Here is a 17,690-nt window from a genome sequence, read left to right as displayed (position 1 = left end):
CATAAGGAAGTAGACAGATGGGGGGCTTTGCTGCTGTACAACCTGCTGTGACCTAACAGCTGTGTTTTTACTCTCATTTTGTACACCTTATGTCCTCTTCCTGACAAGTTTTATATGTATAAGTTCATGATATAAATATATATGACATATTTTTCTATATTTATGTTACTATCCTGGGAGTGGGGTGATTTATGTAACCATTCATTTGAAGTCCACTTAGTATTAGTAATTGAAGCTGAACATGTGTCTATACATTACATTTCACAATGAGACAAATATTTTTGTCCTGACTTTATAGTATTTATAGGCCACGGATAATTGCTCTCGGCAGTTTTTGTTGTTGTGTCTCTATGAATGAGGTTAAATACAGGATGCGTTATTTTTGTTTTACTTCACTTGAATAAGATGACATTTTGACGGTTCACTTTTTCCGTAAAAAGTGCAAAATCCAGACGCCCGATGTGGGTTAAAACATGTTTGACTCCCATGTGTTATGTAAGCATGCATGTACAGCACAGGTCATATGTAACTGTTGACACTTATTGTTCTGATTTCACTTTTAACGATGATGGTAATGCTTTTATAACAGCTGATAAACCTTACCTGAAAATAATTCCCAGTGCTGCTAAATACTGTCCCTCCACAATGAAGCCTGAGGCAGACATAAAAACAAAACATATTTACATGAGGAACGTTTGAGTCGACAGTGGCCTCATGTGGCGAAACGAGGTATTGTTCAATGACAGTGCTTCCTGTTGATAAGTACAGAAGTACAATACACAGGTTTTACAGTGCCAAAATAAGAGACAAACCTTTTTTTCCAGGTTAATCGAGTGTGTTGCTGCTTCCCACATTCATGCCATCTGCACAATATCATACAAAAAAAATTAGCCACTAGCTTTATGCACCATGCATACAAAAATGAAGACATTACCTTTTAGGCCGTTTTATCAGTCCACTTCTTCCTCATGTGCGTTCTCTGGATCTTTCACATACATTTTCCTATGAACCATGATGATGACATAGTCTAGATATGTGCTTGCATTGATTAACTGAGTCGTCCAAACAAGTTCAACCAGCCCAACAAGCTACACAACAAGTTAGAAGAATATATAGCACTTGGGAGGATTTCCTATAGAAAACGTGGATTCAATGTATTGCAAATTTGTGTAGATTTTGTGCAGGTTCAAATAGCTGCAAGAAGGCAGCACGTTTGTTATTACTCTTGTATATTTATTTCATTCATCTGTTTAATTTTGATTAATAAGAGGCCTAAATTATTTTTTGTCATCTTTCACTTTCCTCCTTCAATGAGCTAGACTGGTGTACAAATCCAATCTGTGTTTGTCTCTGGATGCGTTATTTCAACCATGCTAAATTATTCCACGACAATGTGTCTGCTGTGTCTTGTTTTTTTGTACTCGCAAATAAACATTTCTCCTCCTTAAAAAATTGGCACTACCTGACTCTCTTTTATAAGTCACACACACAAACACGCACACAAAGGTGTCTTTATTTGGTAGTATTTCAATTTCCACTTTGGATCCGTATGCAAGTTCATTTTGCTCTCATCTCAAGACAGCAATGACTGGTACAAATGGGTATTAAAATGACGACAAATGTACAAAAATTGCCGGTCTACAATGTTTTTTTAATTTTTTAATATATTGTTATAAATCAGTCTCTTGATAACTCAGATCCTCGTACACTCAAAACGTTTACAGATGCATCTCAATAAATTAAAAGAAGTGAAACTAATATATAGATGAATTAAAAACAGGAAAATACTTTAAAAAAAAGAAGCAAATTCTGACCTTCGATATTAAAGACCATTTTGATAGTTTCTTATGCAATATAAAACTTTCTTGTATTGTATTTTTGTTAGCTGTGACCTACGCATCAAAATGACAAAATCAAATAAATCGGACTCATGAATGAATCTGATGATTATCTATGCGTTTGAATTTTTGAATTAAATAGATTTCCACTAAATAATAATTCACTGAGATGCACCTGTATAGGAGAATTACAATCAAATCTGTAAATATTTTAAAAGAGAATTCACGGAATTATAAATAGTCACCCTGATACTAAGAGGCTTTACCAAATATATTCACAATACTGCAGACGCTACAAAATCTGCCTTCTAGTTCCACTATTTCAAATGAATACGACTCCCACTTTGGAAGTGGCGCACAGTGACATGAAAATGCATGCAATACATACAAAATATCCTGCAGTGAGATATTGTGCAATTTGAAGTACCTGCTCCAAAATGTATGTCCAGGAACTTCCATCTTTCTTGACTCAAGAAAACACCCCAAAAACAAATGGCAAATGCAGTCCATTAAGTGGCGTTCCCGGCCATTGCCACACTCCTGGAGTCAAATTGTTGCTGGTCTGGTATCACAAAAGGTGATTGATGTGTGTTTGTTATAAGGCCAAGAAGGCAAAATCTCATGCTGCTGAGCTATATTAGTTCAAAACTGCTTTATCCTTTTAATGTTCATATGAAGTAAACGGTCATTGCTCAACACTGTTGATGAAAATGAATACAATCCAGTTTTGGGCCCTGCGAAATATAGCAAGTGGTGATGAGGACACACCCACCTAGATCTGGCAGCTTAGAACTCGTCATCAGACATGATCAGCATGATTTTGTCCGACTTGCGGGCGCCCTTGCTGGCGGTGGAGGTGACTTTCCCGTTGGGGCACGGCGGCACCACCTCCTGCGTGGACTGCTGCGTGTACTGCTGGTAGGCCGGGGAGAAGTTGTGGATGGCATCTTGCACCATGTCGCCCGGGTTGATGGTCTCCTTCAGACCACTGGAGATGCTCTGCATTGACTGGATGCTCTCTGTGGGAGATAATTAGGAATGTCAGTGCATGCATGTTGTAGTGAAGAAAGTTTTTAGGGAAAGGAAAGAAACTGCCTTGTACTTTGGCAACATGCGATGTGAACAATTACAGTGCTGCTCAACCACTGGCCTGTAGATGTAAATGTCACTGTGCCTCTACCAAGCTCTTCTGATGGAGGCTGGAGCCCAACAATATCAAACGTCACAGCTTGTGTTTTTGTTTTGTTTTGTTTTTTAACAATAATGCAATATTTGCCAACTGATCAAGCTAGTTATGTTGCAACTGTTTGCATTGCTCATTTGATAAAAAGTGATAAGCCATAAGTATATAAAAAGTAATGATTTTTTGTTTTATCTTTTCATATATTTACTATTTATTTTTAATAGTTTTATTTATTTTTTTGCTGAATCCTTGTTTTGTTATTCCCTTCCAACCATGACCTGAAAACCAAGGTACGTATTGAACTTTTTTTTTTTTTAAACAAGAAAGCGATATTGTGTAAGCATACAATATCATACAGCATACCTGGCTGTATTAAACTTTGCTACTTTATTAAAGGGGAAGTCAACCCTATTTTTTTCTCTTTTTTTACAACAATATGTTCTATGCAGCCCCACTATTCTAAATATAGTATTCTGGTTAATATTGCATTAGTGGAATATGAGTTAAGCAGCAAAACCCAGCTTTTTTTTTTAACCATCAGAAGGTGGTCTTTTTGCCACTTGCTGTTGAATGGAAATGACATCACAGTTGCTCAGGTCTCAGGTAATAACCAAACAACCACAGCTCAGCTTCAGAAAAGAGATGAGCTGTGATTGGTCGTTGCCTGAACCTTGAGCAACTGTGACGCTATCTTCAGTTGACAGCAAGTGGCAAAATGGCCGCCCCCTGAGACAGATAAAAACGGTTGGATTTTGATACATAACTAATATTCCATAAATGTAATATTAATCAGAATGCCATGTTTAGACTAGTGAGGTCACATACGACATATAATTGTGAAAAAATGTTTAAGGTTGACCTCTCCTTTGCAACTGTCACCAGAGATAGCAGCAACAATGGTCATACACTCAGCCAAGTCAAATACTTTCTTTGCAATAAAAATATTCTCTCTGCTCCCTAGTCTAACCCCGTTATGATTATTGCCAGATCACGTGGCATTCGCAAGCCCAAAGGCAATCTGTGCCAATTTCAGTCGACAGCAGGGGGTGGTGCTGCATAAAATGTCCGTCTCCTCGATGGCTGTTTCTGCCTGCTTAAATCTTATTCTACCAACTAATTAACCAGAATACTGTGTTTAGACTAGTGAAGGCTCAGACAGAGAACATAATATTGCAAAGAACATTTTGCACTTGACTTCCACTTTAAGCATAAAAAACAAACAATTTTAAATATCAAATGGATGTATTTCTAAGAATTTCAAGCAGCTGTTCTAATCTTGGCTGTGTGCCCAGCTGATGCTCATGACTCAACGTGTAAGACGAGCATGCACCTCCCAGCTTGTTTATTTCAGAATATGGCGACGCAATTAGGATTTACTTGGGAACCAATTTCACTCACGTGGCACATCATTCTTCTTCTCCTGGTAGACAGTGCAGGTGAAGGCGTATCGCAGGGCGATGGCGGCGAAAAACATCTCCATGCAGATGATGAAGTTCTGCCACCCGGCCGCCACCGTGCCGGCGCCGACTTCTTGTCCGTCGATATAGAGCGCGTTGGGAATGACGCCGCAGCGTTCCAAGATGGCGAGAACCATGCCTTAAACGCACACAACTTCATTAGTGCTCTTTTCAGTTCTGAATATAAATCTTCCACGAAGGCCTTACCTTGCCAGAAGGACAAGAAGATGACAGACTTGATAGTGAGGAACTTGAGCACGGGCTCGTATGGCCTGAGCAGGTCGCTGGTGGCAAAGAAGAAGAGGAAGAGGGCGTAGAGCGACAGACTGACGGAGAAGTTGTAGATGATGGTGATGTACAAGTATCCCCCATTCACGCTGCGTACAAGATGACAGGAGAAAAACAACAACATGATGACAACTGGCTTCATTATGTATTCATCTTTGTACAATTCAACATTTGAGAAACTTTTTTTTTTTAGTACAAGCGGAAACAGGTAATTTCTATCTTCATTATTGTGTTTGTCCTAAGAGATTTGTATTTTGGACTGGCGAATCAAAAACATCCATGAATAATTAGCCATACAACACAGGTGGCCTCCTGGAGTCTTGCTTCAACTTTGTACCCACGTATGCATCTGATCAACGAGTTGTGCTCATTTAACTGTCAGCCTGCCTTTACTCCTCCTGAAGGAATGAATAGTCTAATTACTGTGGCGCAGGGAGGAACACAAAGCAGGCTGAACAACAAGCAGCAGCAAATCCACGTCTACAGACAATAGACACACTTGTAGCCCGACGTTAAGAAACTAGTCATACAAAGCGGAAAGTAGTTTGAGTGGTTTTAGGGATAAAACCAATGGTAAGAAACACGGACGTAAAATGGGATGTAAAAATAAAAGCTTTTGATGAGATACTTTGTGATGCCACACAAAGTGTCTCCATCACTCACACATATCCAAGACCATTAGAGCAAGCCAAGCGGATGGAAAAGACAGCAGCGAATACAAAACAAAAAAAGAGAGAGAGGTGCAGCTCACTTAAAATCCCCATCGTGGTATCTGCCGTAGGCCTGCAGGATGATGGTGATGACTGCCATGATGGGTTTGACGATGCAGAACTGAAGAGTTGCCTGGTAAACACACACACACACACACACACACAAAATATACAATAGGCTCCACCGGATACACATCCATTGAGCTTGAATACAAAAGCTGCATCATAAATTTGGACTTTAAAAAAAAACCTTATTATTAAATAAGTATATAATACACTTTATTATTGAGCTTGTTGTTGCTTGGAACTGCACTGTGCTGTTTGTAATATTTTAGTTACTTTGAAGGACGCAAAATAAAACTAAATAACTCTTAACGACATACATTGAGTGTTGTCAAAATCCAAAGAGGATTTGAATAGAAAGCAGAGACCAACTGGTGCTGACGTCTGCTGGGTGAGGTTAACAGAGGTTGTTGACCCTCATGTGACTCTCTAAACGCCAACTGCTGCTGTGGCACTCCAAGGCGACGGTCTGAGGGCGCGGGGCTTGATAAGGTGGGTCAAGGTGGGCTTTGAGTAAATAGCATGAATAATCATCCGTACAGTCTAAGCTTGTCCTTTGCGGCAGCTTTGGTGCCATTTTGTCTCTCAGCGTGTGTAAAGAAAAACAAGGCGGCATGATAGCCTCTGACAAGCGTGACATTCAAAAGGACACTCAGCTCATCCAAACGCCAACTGTATTTCCTGCCTCAAATTAATTAAGAGCGAGAAAAAGAGAGGCAGCACCAACGCAGCGCGGCTTTATTTACCGGGAAAACCTTTAACATAGAATGATTCACAATGTGTCCACAGCTTTCAGAGTGACTTGAGAAGAAAGTGCATTAGAGTCAGTCAACATTTTTATTTTGCTAAGTGTGTTGGCAACCTGCTGACAATTTCCATTAAAAACGACAAAAATTAATTATTAATTCCCAGCTCCCCGAGGCTTCGTTTTTTCATACAATTTGCACTGCGATAGTTCACTGGTGGAAACGATCGACAGGGCAGAAGTGTTGTGTCCTCCTGAGTATTAATTAAAAGCAAAGCTACTCCGCTCTGACTTACAGTACAAGCACCCCAAAGCTCAGCTTCTAAAATTAATCAGGTCTGACTTATGCAAGCAGTAAGGGCATCTTTTTTTGATATTTTGTTCAATAATGTACATGCTAGTCACAGCACCAGGACATGAAATAATTCTCTTTCCTTCTTTTTTTTAGAACTGCTTGCACATTCTAATTTCTATTCTCTATCACCTTGAAATTCACCTAGAAGCGAATCAAGTCAGTCACCTTGTGTTCAGGCGTAATTTACATCATCATTAACTCCATCATAGGCTCAACAAGGATGCACATTTCCTTATTTTAAAAGAAAAATACTATGGGCATTTGACATTTGAATGTCTTGTATACAAACGGTTAGGTCTCTGGAGTGCATGCCCACCCATCAAGTGTGAAATTAAACATGTCACACATACATAAAGACACCTACAAATTGTTTTAAATTGTTAAATAGTTTTTTTTGTCGCTCAGGTCGTACGATTTGGAAATTTGACCGTAGTTTGTGAAGTCAAAGTAACAACAAAGTGATGCTTACCTGTTTGCAAAATCTTAAAAATCCAATGGAGTAGCTCATCCCACCCAGACAGCAGGTGCCATACAAGCAGCTTGACCTGCACAGGAAAGAGGAAAGCAATAGCTTCATTGCAGAGGTCTGTGCAAATGCAGTACAAGTCAAAACATTGTTATACGCCTACAGAGCTAATCAGTGTCAAGTAGAAGTGTTAAGAGTCTGTCGGTCTGACAGTGTCAATCAAAATAGAGCAGTTATTTTTAAAAAGGCACAATGAGTGGCATGTCATTACAATTGCAGCAAACATATTAATTAATCTTCCATTCCAAGAACATGTAAAGGAAGAGAACTCACTGAATAGGCTTTCCTCGAATCTCGGACATGATTGCACTTTCTCCTCCCAGGTATTCGAAGGACAGGCTCAGGAAATTATAAATGACAAAAGCTGGAACAAAAAGAAGAGTTACTTGAGGGAAGAAAAAGGTTTAACACATTGTACAGTACAAGACAGCTTTTTCAAAACTCTCAAATAGGTTCCAATCACCTTCAAAAATAACTTAATTTAAAGGAGGCCAAGCCAACTTGGTCGTGATAAAGAATAATTAGTGCTACATTATGGAACAATAAATGTTTCACTTCTTACATTAAGAGGCTTGCAAGAGTTGTGTGTCTTGGAAATCCCTTTCTAATCCTTTGTTGCTATTTAAAGGAGGGATTAAATGAAGCTAATGCAGATGGTGTCCAGTAAAGAGTGGGGGGTTGTGTGTGTGCTGCGATTTACTCGCGGTCGCTGATGGGATTGGTGTCTTCCTGCCTTCTGACGTGCTGCCGCCATCAGTCAGCCACAAAATTGCCCCACAAACTTGAAACTAATCTGCTCAATAAAATTTAGCCCCCTAGCCACTCTCATATTGGCTTGTGATTCATTTTGCATGGAATTCTCATTCCCACGGGTGAAATATTTGTCTCTTTAGCATCGATATATACAGTAATTATTTACAACCCACACCCCATAAGATTTGATGCAAGAGCTGAGGAAGCTAAAGAAAGAATTCTGCCTTTACAAAGAACACAACGCTGGGTTTTGATTGACACCGTCAATGTGTGATAATTAACTATAATCTTTATTATGGTGTAGTGTGGTTATTAATTGATTAAAATTAATATTAGAATTGTTCGTTATTAAAGCTTAACATATTCAGATAGAGGTGTTCCGGCATGTCCCCCCGGCGGGAGGCCCCGGGGGCGAAGCTGGAGAGACTGTCTCTTGGCTGGCCTGGGAACGCCTTAGGATCCCGCCGGAGGAGCTGGTTGAAGTGTATGGGGAGAGGGAAGTCTGGGCTTCCCTGCTAAAGCAACTGTCGTACCTTTTAAAACTACCAGTCAAAAGGTTTTGAACACTTTCCCATGTTATTCAATACAGCACGTCTTCAAATATTTGATGGTAGTGCGCACGTTTTTTGGGGGGACATGAACATTTAGGCCTACGACACTACAGTATTTAAATGTTACTCAGAATGGTGATATAGTATTTTTTCATAGGTGGTACACTGGTACTCTAAAAGGTTTGGGAACCACTGTCAGACAATGGATACAGTATCTGCATCTGCGTCCAAGTTAAAGATGGGCAACCTCCTGGACTCAATATTATTATTAGGCTAATATCTATATAATGTTAATTTATATTTTATTATTTGTAATGAATTAACACTTTAAATGAGTGAACTGGAAAACGATTATATTTTTTAATCAGCTTAAACACATCTTACAATTTTGATTAATCAATCACTTAATTAAAAAAAACTTTATATCAACATTTTTAGCCCACCAAATTTAAAGAGCACCTGTTATGTGCTAATTCTTTCTATATTTAATGTTATGAGGACATCGTCAAATTTTTTTTGATTCACTGCACACTCATCATCATCATCATCCTCTTTTTCTATTCAGTTAATTACTTGCACCATTTAAAATGGAAAAAAATGACCCCAATATTTTGATATGAACAAATATTCTGAATGTCATTTGCAAACATTTATTAAATGCTTTACTTTAATGCATGTAGTTATGTTTATTGCTCAAACACAACCTGTGCTACCTTTACGGTAACCGTCCGCGATCAAGATAAAGGATCATCGGCAGTCAAAATCAATAGAGTGATTAATTATTAAAACATGATTAATGCGATAATTTTTTTTGTGATTAACTAATTAGCTAATGCTTTAACTTTCACAGCACTAATTTTAAGTAACCAATTTTAGGGGGGGAAGCATTTCAAAAACCTTCCAATCCTTTCTGAAAAAGCAGAATTTCTTGATAGACCTCTTAGATTGGTTCTTGCATTGTGCTGGTGTTCCTAATGTTGCGGCTGTTGTGTATATGACGGTAATTGAAAAAGGTGTGTTGTTTCAAATACAAAAAGAGCATTACTGTAACACCTTGTAGGAGTATCAGCTTTCCACTAAAGAACTCCAACTGGTGAGGAAAAACTTGTTTGGTCAGTTCCTCGTTTTCACTGGCAAATGGTGACGAATGTCGGGAATGTCGGAAAGGTTGCGGGATCCCGCACGCACGCACGCACGCACGCACGCACGCACGTACCTTCGTAGCAATCTCGAACTGAGTCAAAGTAGACGTAGTACTGGTTGTTGCTGATGAACAGCAGGCTGAGCCAGGAGTCGAAGGCGTAGATTGGCACTATGAGGAGGATGCGGATGATGTAGCGTTGCTCGTTTGGCACAGTGTAGGAGCGCAGGTGTGCGTAGATCTGCGAGGATGACACAAAGCATGTGCAAAAACATTAGAAGAGAGCAGCACATGCAAATGTAAACAACATACAACATTCCACATTTATACAATAAGTATTCAGAGCATCTGCTTGGACATTATGATGCACTTTGCGTGTTCAGCGGGGATATGATTAATTGCTGAATTTCAAATGTTTTTTGTGAAGATATGCCAGAAGAATGCAGCAGCAGAGATTCAAGCTGAGAAGGAATCATTCATTTTCGGAATACAACTTGCTCCTATGCGCTGATAAGTTTAGAAGATTTATTAGAAACAGAGACAGGGCTGTTTGTGAAATGATGAAAACATTAACATTACTTACAATCAAGGCCGCAAATGTCATTTTGTCATTTTCCTATCAGGCTGATTCATTGTTTGGCCTGCATAATGTGACGCAAGCCCCAACTACCAGTATGTTTTGTACAAAACAACATTTGCAAAAGTATCTCTTACTTCCCTGTTACTAATGTAGCTTTCATTGAAGTTCTCCCTTCCGTTTGGCTGGCTCAAATGTGGTTACGATAACACCTGTTGCTCTAACATGCCTTTGATTGATGTCGATGGAGATTGTTTTTACTCCTGCACTGCGGATAGAACACTTTTCTTTTCCCAAAAATGATGTAAATGTGGAGATAGCCTGAGCCAAGGCTTGCAATGAGACCATAAAAGGCAACGCCTGGCAGAAGAGTAACCTCTGATGATGCTTTACAACTGTGTGAACAAAGGGCAACTCTAGTAAAAAGCACAGAAAAGGGATACGCCAAACATCTGTCACCGTATAAATCAGTAACTCATATAGAAGAACTGCAACCAGGAGCTTGCTTGTTCCTTATTATTGCCTAATGTGCAGGTAGATACAAAATAGCCTATATTGTCTTGTCATTAGTATGCCAAAGAGCAACTCATCCCACCCAGCCCCCGTCCCACCCCAAAAAATAAAAATAAATCTTCGCCAGTCACCCAAGATGATGATTATTATGACCCATTAGCGGATTAATTGAGCGTGAGAAATGCTTTCCAGAAGAACACACTGACACGTAACATCGTGTTCGCGCTTGCCAGAAATCTGCAAATAATTGGAATTGATTCATCCAATGCATTCATTGTTTTATTTGTTGAACTTTGCTTGGTGCACTGTCTCTACATATTTCACTGCTGGTGGTGCAGCATTCCGAGTAAATGATAAAACCATGATAAGCTATCATCACCAGTGGAACCCATGTGCAGGCACATGTTCAAAATCGGAATCTTCCGTTTAACCGCAATGTCGTCGTGCCGTAAAACCATAAAAGAGAGGTGGCATGAAGCTGGAGAGAAAGCCGTCGCTGTGTGTGACAGCCGAGTGTGGCCTCAAAAAGTGAGCTTGGAAAAGGTGAAGTGTGAGGTAATAAACCTTTATGGATGTAACAAATGGTTTTGGTCCTCGAGCGAGGGAGTTGCGCGCGCGTGTCATTTCCCAGCCATCTCTGATTACACATATTGTGAGGTGCACACCCCTGATGCATTCAATAATGTGTACATTAAACCAGCATGCTCTTGAAAACATATCCAGTAGAGTGGTATACAGGGAGTCCCAGTTTATGACAGAATTTCATTCCTACAGCGGCGACGCAAACCAAAGTTGTTCGGTAGTCCCAACACACTGTAGTCTATAATTAACTTACGCCAGGAATGGGCATCTTAAATGATGGAGGGGGCCATAATTTTTCATCAGTGCAATTTCCTAACCTTCCAGTATGATAAAAATTGATTCCTTGTCCATTTGTTTAATTTTTCATAATCAAAACAACAATCAACAACAACAAAAAATTACATACTGGTATTTTTTTTTGCCAGCGAAAAGGACTCGTGCATAAAGATTACTATTAAACAACGGTATAACATTACTGAAACCGACATTCGGTGCAGTGTGCAAGAATTTATTTTTTCTACAAAATCAGCTCACTCAAAATTGTAATATTATTGAGGAACTGTATCCTGCATGCCATTCCAAATCCGCCCAAAAAATGATTAAGCCTACTCACGTTGTAAAACCCAGTGCAAGCTCAACCAAGCCGTGACTGCCATCTTGTGGTGAAGGGTGATATTACAATGTAAAACTATATTGTGTAACGCTGCTATTCAGGGGGGAAAGGGACAAGGCCGGTGAATAGCGAAAATCTGCATGTAATGGATTCCCACGGAATGCATCGGGAAAACAAATGTAACCCCAAACACCCCCCTCCTTCCCCCAAAAAATATACAAAAACACTGATAAACCTTCGATAAACACAAAATAAATTAAGTAAAATGCAATAAGTACAGCAGTAACTATTATTTTTAATCCAATACAGTACATTTGCTAAGTACCGTTTAGTTGTATTTTACTTTTATATACAATACAGTTTCATTTAATCTTTTATAGCTTAGCTTATGTTTTAACTCATGTGCAATAGATTTTAATTAAATCAGTGAGTAATTTTTTTTTTTTTAACTTTCCTACAGTCAACTGCAAAGTTAATGTTCAAACTACGCATTGTGTTTGATTATCAATACGAAGGCCTACTGCGCTATTGGACTTTAAAGTTGGTCATGATGGTTGTACAAAAAAAAAACGTTTGAGAACAACTGCTCTTGACATATCCGAAAATACAGTGGACTCCTGGCGTTGTCAGGCCCGCTAGCTACTCTATCCCCCACAAATAGTGAAATTGTGTGAATAATTCACTGATTTCAACAACCCCCCCGCCCCCCAAATAGGTGAATTTGCAAATGACAAACAGCAAATATGTGGGGATCCACTGCACCACAAAATGTAGCTAGGTTTGTTGTGCGTCGCTTCTTAAAACAGCGATCATCTAAGGTGGTCAACGTTGAGTATGCACACTTCATTGCATGACCCTTCAAAAGTCAAACTCAACATTTGAATGTGCTCTCCCAAAATCGAGAGTGTGTGGCAGTGTGTCAAGTAGATTTTAGTTGTGCTGTAATTGTTGATCTTTTGTGTACAAAGTAGTTTGACCATATGAAAAAAATGCATAATATTGTCCCTTAAGTATACGTAACAGTGGTTAACTTGTTTTAAACACTTGTATGTTTGTTACAAATGTAATGTTAACTGTAAAGGTTCTAAATAAATCCCGCTTACCTGGTGGCACGTGATGAGCAAGGCGGACCACACAAAGATACCGGAGAGGGCGCGAGCGGTCATGGTGTTCAGAAAAATCCAGTCCTGCAGGATGGTACCATTGGCCGTGCGAATGATGGTCATGTTGGAGAGGTCTGCCCTGTCTGGGAGGATTGGGGCGCTCAGGTGGACGATGGAAGTGTTCTCCAGTAACTCATCCATGTCTGTCACGGAGATGCTCATCTGAGAAACACACATCGTCATAATGAGAGCTAACTTTATTTGTCACAGAAAATAACTTGGAGTTTGCATTGTTTGTCAAATCATTTGGTATACTTTCATAATGTACAGTAAGGCAATGCAAGGCAAGTTTATTTCTATAGCACATTTCATACACATGGCAACTCAATGTGTTTTACACAAAGAAAGACATCACATTACGCATCAACAAACAGTAGATATAAGCTGAATCACAGATTCTACCAGTAAAATCTCAAACTTCGGTTAATTTATACATAATAAGTATAGATACATATGTTGACTGATCAAATCCTTATGAAGTTTTATGGTAGCCAAACTATTAGAAAGATTTTTGGACATACTATGTCGTAAAGCCAGGTGTACCTAATGTTGTATCTAAGAAAGCTCACCTTGTCCCGATCGGCGGCGTATGCGACTTTATCCTGTTTACCGTCCACAAAACGGCGAAGGAGCGTCCCGGGGCAAGTACCAGCAGATCAACATCAGAATTTAATCGCCTTTCAGGGTCAACGGCAACGCGCGCGAGGTGTCATTTATTAGCGGGCCGTCGAATACACTTCGACGGGGAGGTCTGACCGTCTGAACTTCCTTGTATGTCTCAGGTAGGCCACAAGCTTACACCCTGAGGTCGAAGTCCGGATGGTGGGGGGGTAAACAACACATACACTTCAACGACAAAAACTTTAAAGGTTCTGTTTCTACCGTCGCCTGTTGAATAAAATTTGCCAAACACTGTTTGAAAAAGCGAAAGTATCGAGGTAAAACACCAAGGTTTGGGAAGCGAGCGTATAAACAGGTTGGGGGAAACAGGTGAATGCGTCACGTGACCACATCTCTGCGTGTGTCGTCACTGTGATGCCTTCATAGCCCCACAAGACGCCTCGGACTTGGCAGAGTTTTGAGTAGACTTCACTCGGTACAGATGATTTGTATCATATCGGAATACTTACGCACTGCTCATTTGTCATGCACACGAGTAAGAGTATAATCATAATATTTGCCTATATAATTATATACAGTAACAGTGTACACTATACCGCTTAATTTTTTTTTATGTATGAGTACTTTGGGTCACTGTAGGAAAAGTGATCACATTTCTGGGTAAAACAATGACATTCAGGATATGTTTAACATTGTTACACACACAGTATGTAAGGGATGTTAATTAGTATCTAAAGGAATGAGTCTCTATAATCAAATAAAGCTCTGTTAAAAAATAAAATAAAAATCTCTATCCCTCTGTGGCTCGGTACCTTTGTGGCCCACTGATCAAAAATAATGAATGATGGACAAATCTTATCTGTGGCCAGTTTTATTGAAATAGTCTAAACATAAACATAATAGTATAATAAAGCATGTTCACATGGAAAATGGCGAAACAATTGAAGGTTATTTATGGAAAGTCGTATTTTACGAGTTTCCATTTGTTACAGATTGCTATTGAAGCCCCGCTAATTAACTTTTCAACCTTCAATTCATATTTTCATAATTCTGCTGATGAAACATTGACTTACAGCTAGAAAAAATGAAACCTTTGTCATGGCCTGAGGGTGTCTGTATCATTTTTACTAGCACTAAACAACTTTGAGGTGGATGGTGGGAAAACTGCCACACACACACAAAACACAGCCGTTTTGTGTGTTTACAATAAAGAAAGTAAGATCACAACCAACGTCTGCTGTTAACATACTTGAGAAACGTTACACTGCTGTGTAAAGAAAAAAATAGAAAATAGCTACTGGAAACAATGTAATGCAGTCCAACTGCGGGCCCCTGGGACATCCGGATTTCACAATGATATGCCCTGGTCCTCATGAGAAATGTGATCTTCATTCAGAAAAACAGTACCACTTTTGTCCATATGGTGCCGCCATAATCAATGAAAACCGAATCTTTCTTTATACTGCTTTAAAAACAAACAACTGAACTAAAAAAAAAAACAATCCAAAAAAGATTATAGGGCATCATTCTGTCCACTTTGAACCTTCCTACCAAACTTGACAGCTTTTGATGAGTTCTTTCATTTGCTTAATTGCGTCTACTGAGGAGTCCTTGAGCGCCAGTCCCAGTAAGACGGGCCTGTTGCCGGCTTCTTGCGATACAAACATTCCCAGGTGTTTGCCACACACATGTGTCATTGGCTGAAAACAAACAGAAAAATATATGCAATACAGAACAGTAGCACAAGTAACGTTTTCCAACAAATTCATCCCGCATACCTCGTCCTTTCCCAGCAGCACTTTGGTGGAGAATATCGAAGTGCTGAAGTCATCGCACCTGGACTCGGGCGAGACTGACACCAGCGTTCCGATCTTACCGTATTGCGTTATGACAATAAATATGTAATTACTGAACTCTGTGCAAACAACTTGCGTGGTGATGCCATTGATTTCTTTCTGCGTCTGTCTGGACGAGATGATGGGCTCAGCCGTAGACATGGTGTGAACCTTGGGAGGAGAGCACCAGAGTTCAGGAATATTTTATTAATGAATAATAAAAAGCAGGACAGTTTGCAAGAATATGTATTGTGCATGCCATGTCACACCCAAAAATAATACGATAGCTTTGTAGATCGGGTAGAACATTAATTCAAGACAATAACAATCACATTATTCTATTCTTATTGACGTCCTCAAATACAATTGATTTATGCATTCAAAAAGGTGAAGAAACAACAGTGACTATAATTTGCAGCTTCCCTGTCAAATGCTTAATAGCCAACTACATCAGGGGTGCCCAAGTCCAATCCTTGAGAGCCCCTATCAAGCCTGTTTTCGATGGCTCCCTCCTCCAACACACCTGAATCAAACAATCAGTCATCAAGTCATGTTTGCAGAAACCTGATAACGATCCTGATCATTTTAATCGGATGTGTTGGAGGAGGGAAACATCTACCGTAAAACAGGCGAGATAGGGGCTGTAGAGGATCGTTCTTGGACACCCCTACATTATTTCACCACAGGACTGGCCGGGAATACTCTCGAAGAATCAGGACAACATTGCCTTCAAAATAATTCATTCTAAAATCCGCTCTATGTTTGGCGACAGAGGCTTTTGTTTGACGTTCGTTACCCCGATGCTAAGACTAGCTACGCACTTGCTACACGGCTTCACGATACAAAATGAGACAAAAATGACAAGTGCAGCTTTACTATTTCGAGGTTGAAGAGATTCCTTACCTTTCGTTAACCACTGGGAAGCTTCACTTACAGAAATAACGCATGAATGTGTTGCATGGAAAGCTAGCCAAACACGCTTCCTGTTTTGTTATCAATTTGAACAAGCGCAGCAAAACGGCGTCTGCGTCTGCGTCATGACGTCATGATGCTGTTCTTCCGTTCTGCGTTCGACTGCTCAACCCTCGTCTCGCCGCAAATGTATTAGTTAAATTAATTTAAAATAATATATATTTAAAAACAACAACAACAAGCATACAAGACGAAGAAAACAAATAAAACATAATAGCGCTGTAAATAAATAAACTACAAAAAATTGTATCCTGGTAACTTGATTTGGTGGATGTTTATTTTTTTCCAATGCTTTTTCATTAGATTACATTTGTCAATACAGCTGCTGCTGCTGCTACTACTATTACTACTACTATAGTAGTAGTGGTAATAATAATAATAATAATAATAATAATAATAATAATAATAATAATAATAATAATGTGAAGGAAGTGAAGAAGCAAATAGAAATAATGATATAAAATACAGAGGAAACAAACAAATACAGTAGATAAATTAATGATGAATGGATAAATAAATTAGTTATTTATATACAATTTTCAGTAGCACACACCATTATGTAATTGAAGTGTCAGGGCAAGGTTAAAGTCCTAAACTGTTTCATTTTCCTGGTACTGCAGGGATAATTTAATGGAGAACCTTTATAACTTTGTTTGGCGCTGGTTAAATGTGGAACAAGACATTCTGGCAATAAATCACAGGAATGCTTGAATTTACTATGAACGGAGCAAATTTTAGATGTCATGTGTAATCAAAAAAATTTGGGGGTTTAAATTTAAACATTTCAACCTCCAACTAAAGGCATTAAGCTTGTTGTTCAGTGGCACAGATGTTTGAAGCCCCCACATCCTCACAGCAGGGGTAAAGGGGCAGGAAAATTTCTAATCTGCATGACTTCTCTCATCTGTTTTTCTTTTGTAATGGGCCCCACTAATAACCGCTTTAAACCAACATGACATTTGAACAGAACAAGGCCACAGATAAGCAGACGCAGCTTCATGCGAGACGAGCGCCCAAGGAAATTTCACAGTCATCAAAAGTGCTTACGAGACTTTTTTTTTTTTATGTTCCAGGTGGATGTGAAGCCCCAGTGAAGTCTGCAAGTGCTGCATCAGGCTGATCCGAAAGGCAGCGTCCCTGTGACACATTTGCAATGTCAAACGGAGCGCCAGACTCAGCAGAATTGCTATGCATTGTGGGTAGG

The 17,690-nt window shown here is 39.4% G+C and overlaps 2 protein-coding genes across 3 annotated transcripts; both read right to left on the bottom strand.

Annotated features, from left to right (window-relative positions):
* Positions 1-1,497: 1,497 nt before the first annotated feature.
* Positions 1,498-14,073, bottom strand: tmem184a (transmembrane protein 184a). Of its 2 annotated transcripts, XM_086087150.1 has the most exons (10): positions 13,628-14,073; positions 12,999-13,220; positions 9,686-9,851; positions 7,439-7,529; positions 7,109-7,184; positions 5,518-5,609; positions 4,686-4,855; positions 4,420-4,617; positions 2,611-2,857; positions 1,498-2,400 (listed from the first exon to the last, which is right to left on the bottom strand). In XM_086087150.1, exons 2-9 carry the CDS (start codon positions 13,218-13,220, stop codon positions 2,625-2,627), a joined length of 1,248 nt encoding a protein of 415 aa, XP_085943276.1. In that variant the 5' UTR covers positions 13,628-14,073; the 3' UTR covers positions 1,498-2,400; positions 2,611-2,624. The 2 variants fall into 2 exon arrangements, with proteins under 2 accessions (XP_085943276.1, XP_085943266.1); XM_086087140.1 differs by having other exon boundaries at positions 1,498-2,857; positions 13,628-14,072.
* A 461-nt stretch (positions 14,074-14,534) lies between these two features.
* On the bottom strand, positions 14,535-16,560 carry psmg3 (proteasome (prosome, macropain) assembly chaperone 3). The gene is made up of 3 exons (XM_086082253.1): positions 16,418-16,560; positions 15,458-15,685; positions 14,535-15,379 (listed from the first exon to the last, which is right to left on the bottom strand). Exons 2-3 carry the CDS (start codon positions 15,674-15,676, stop codon positions 15,227-15,229), a joined length of 372 nt encoding a protein of 123 aa, XP_085938379.1. The 5' UTR covers positions 15,677-15,685; positions 16,418-16,560; the 3' UTR covers positions 14,535-15,226.
* Positions 16,561-17,690: the final 1,130 nt, after the last annotated feature.

Source organism: Leptonotus elevatus, chromosome 1 (genome assembly GCF_054856555.1).
Source record: "Leptonotus elevatus isolate MCC_2025b chromosome 1, RoL_Lele_1.0, whole genome shotgun sequence".
Lineage (NCBI taxonomy): Eukaryota > Metazoa > Chordata > Actinopteri > Syngnathiformes > Syngnathidae > Leptonotus > Leptonotus elevatus.
Note: the sequence above shows the minus strand (reverse complement) of the source record. Positions and strands in the feature narration are given on the sequence as shown.

Coding starts and splice junctions, on each gene's coding strand:
- tmem184a (XM_086087150.1), bottom strand. CDS start 13,220: ATGAGCATCTCCGTGACAGACATGGATGAGTTACTGGAGAACACTTCC. Junction 7,185..7,438: donor ATTCGAGGAAAGCCTATTCA/GTGAGTTCTCTT, acceptor TTTCCTGTGCAG/GTCAAGCTGCTTGTATGGCA. Junction 4,856..5,517: donor TACCACGATGGGGATTTTAA/GTGAGCTGCACC, acceptor TCTTGTACGCAG/CGTGAATGGGGGATACTTGT.
- psmg3 (XM_086082253.1), bottom strand. CDS start 15,676: ATGTCTACGGCTGAGCCCATCATCTCGTCCAGACAGACGCAGAAAGAA. Junction 15,380..15,457: donor TGCTGCTGGGAAAGGACGAG/GTATGCGGGATG, acceptor GTTTGTTTTCAG/CCAATGACACATGTGTGTGG.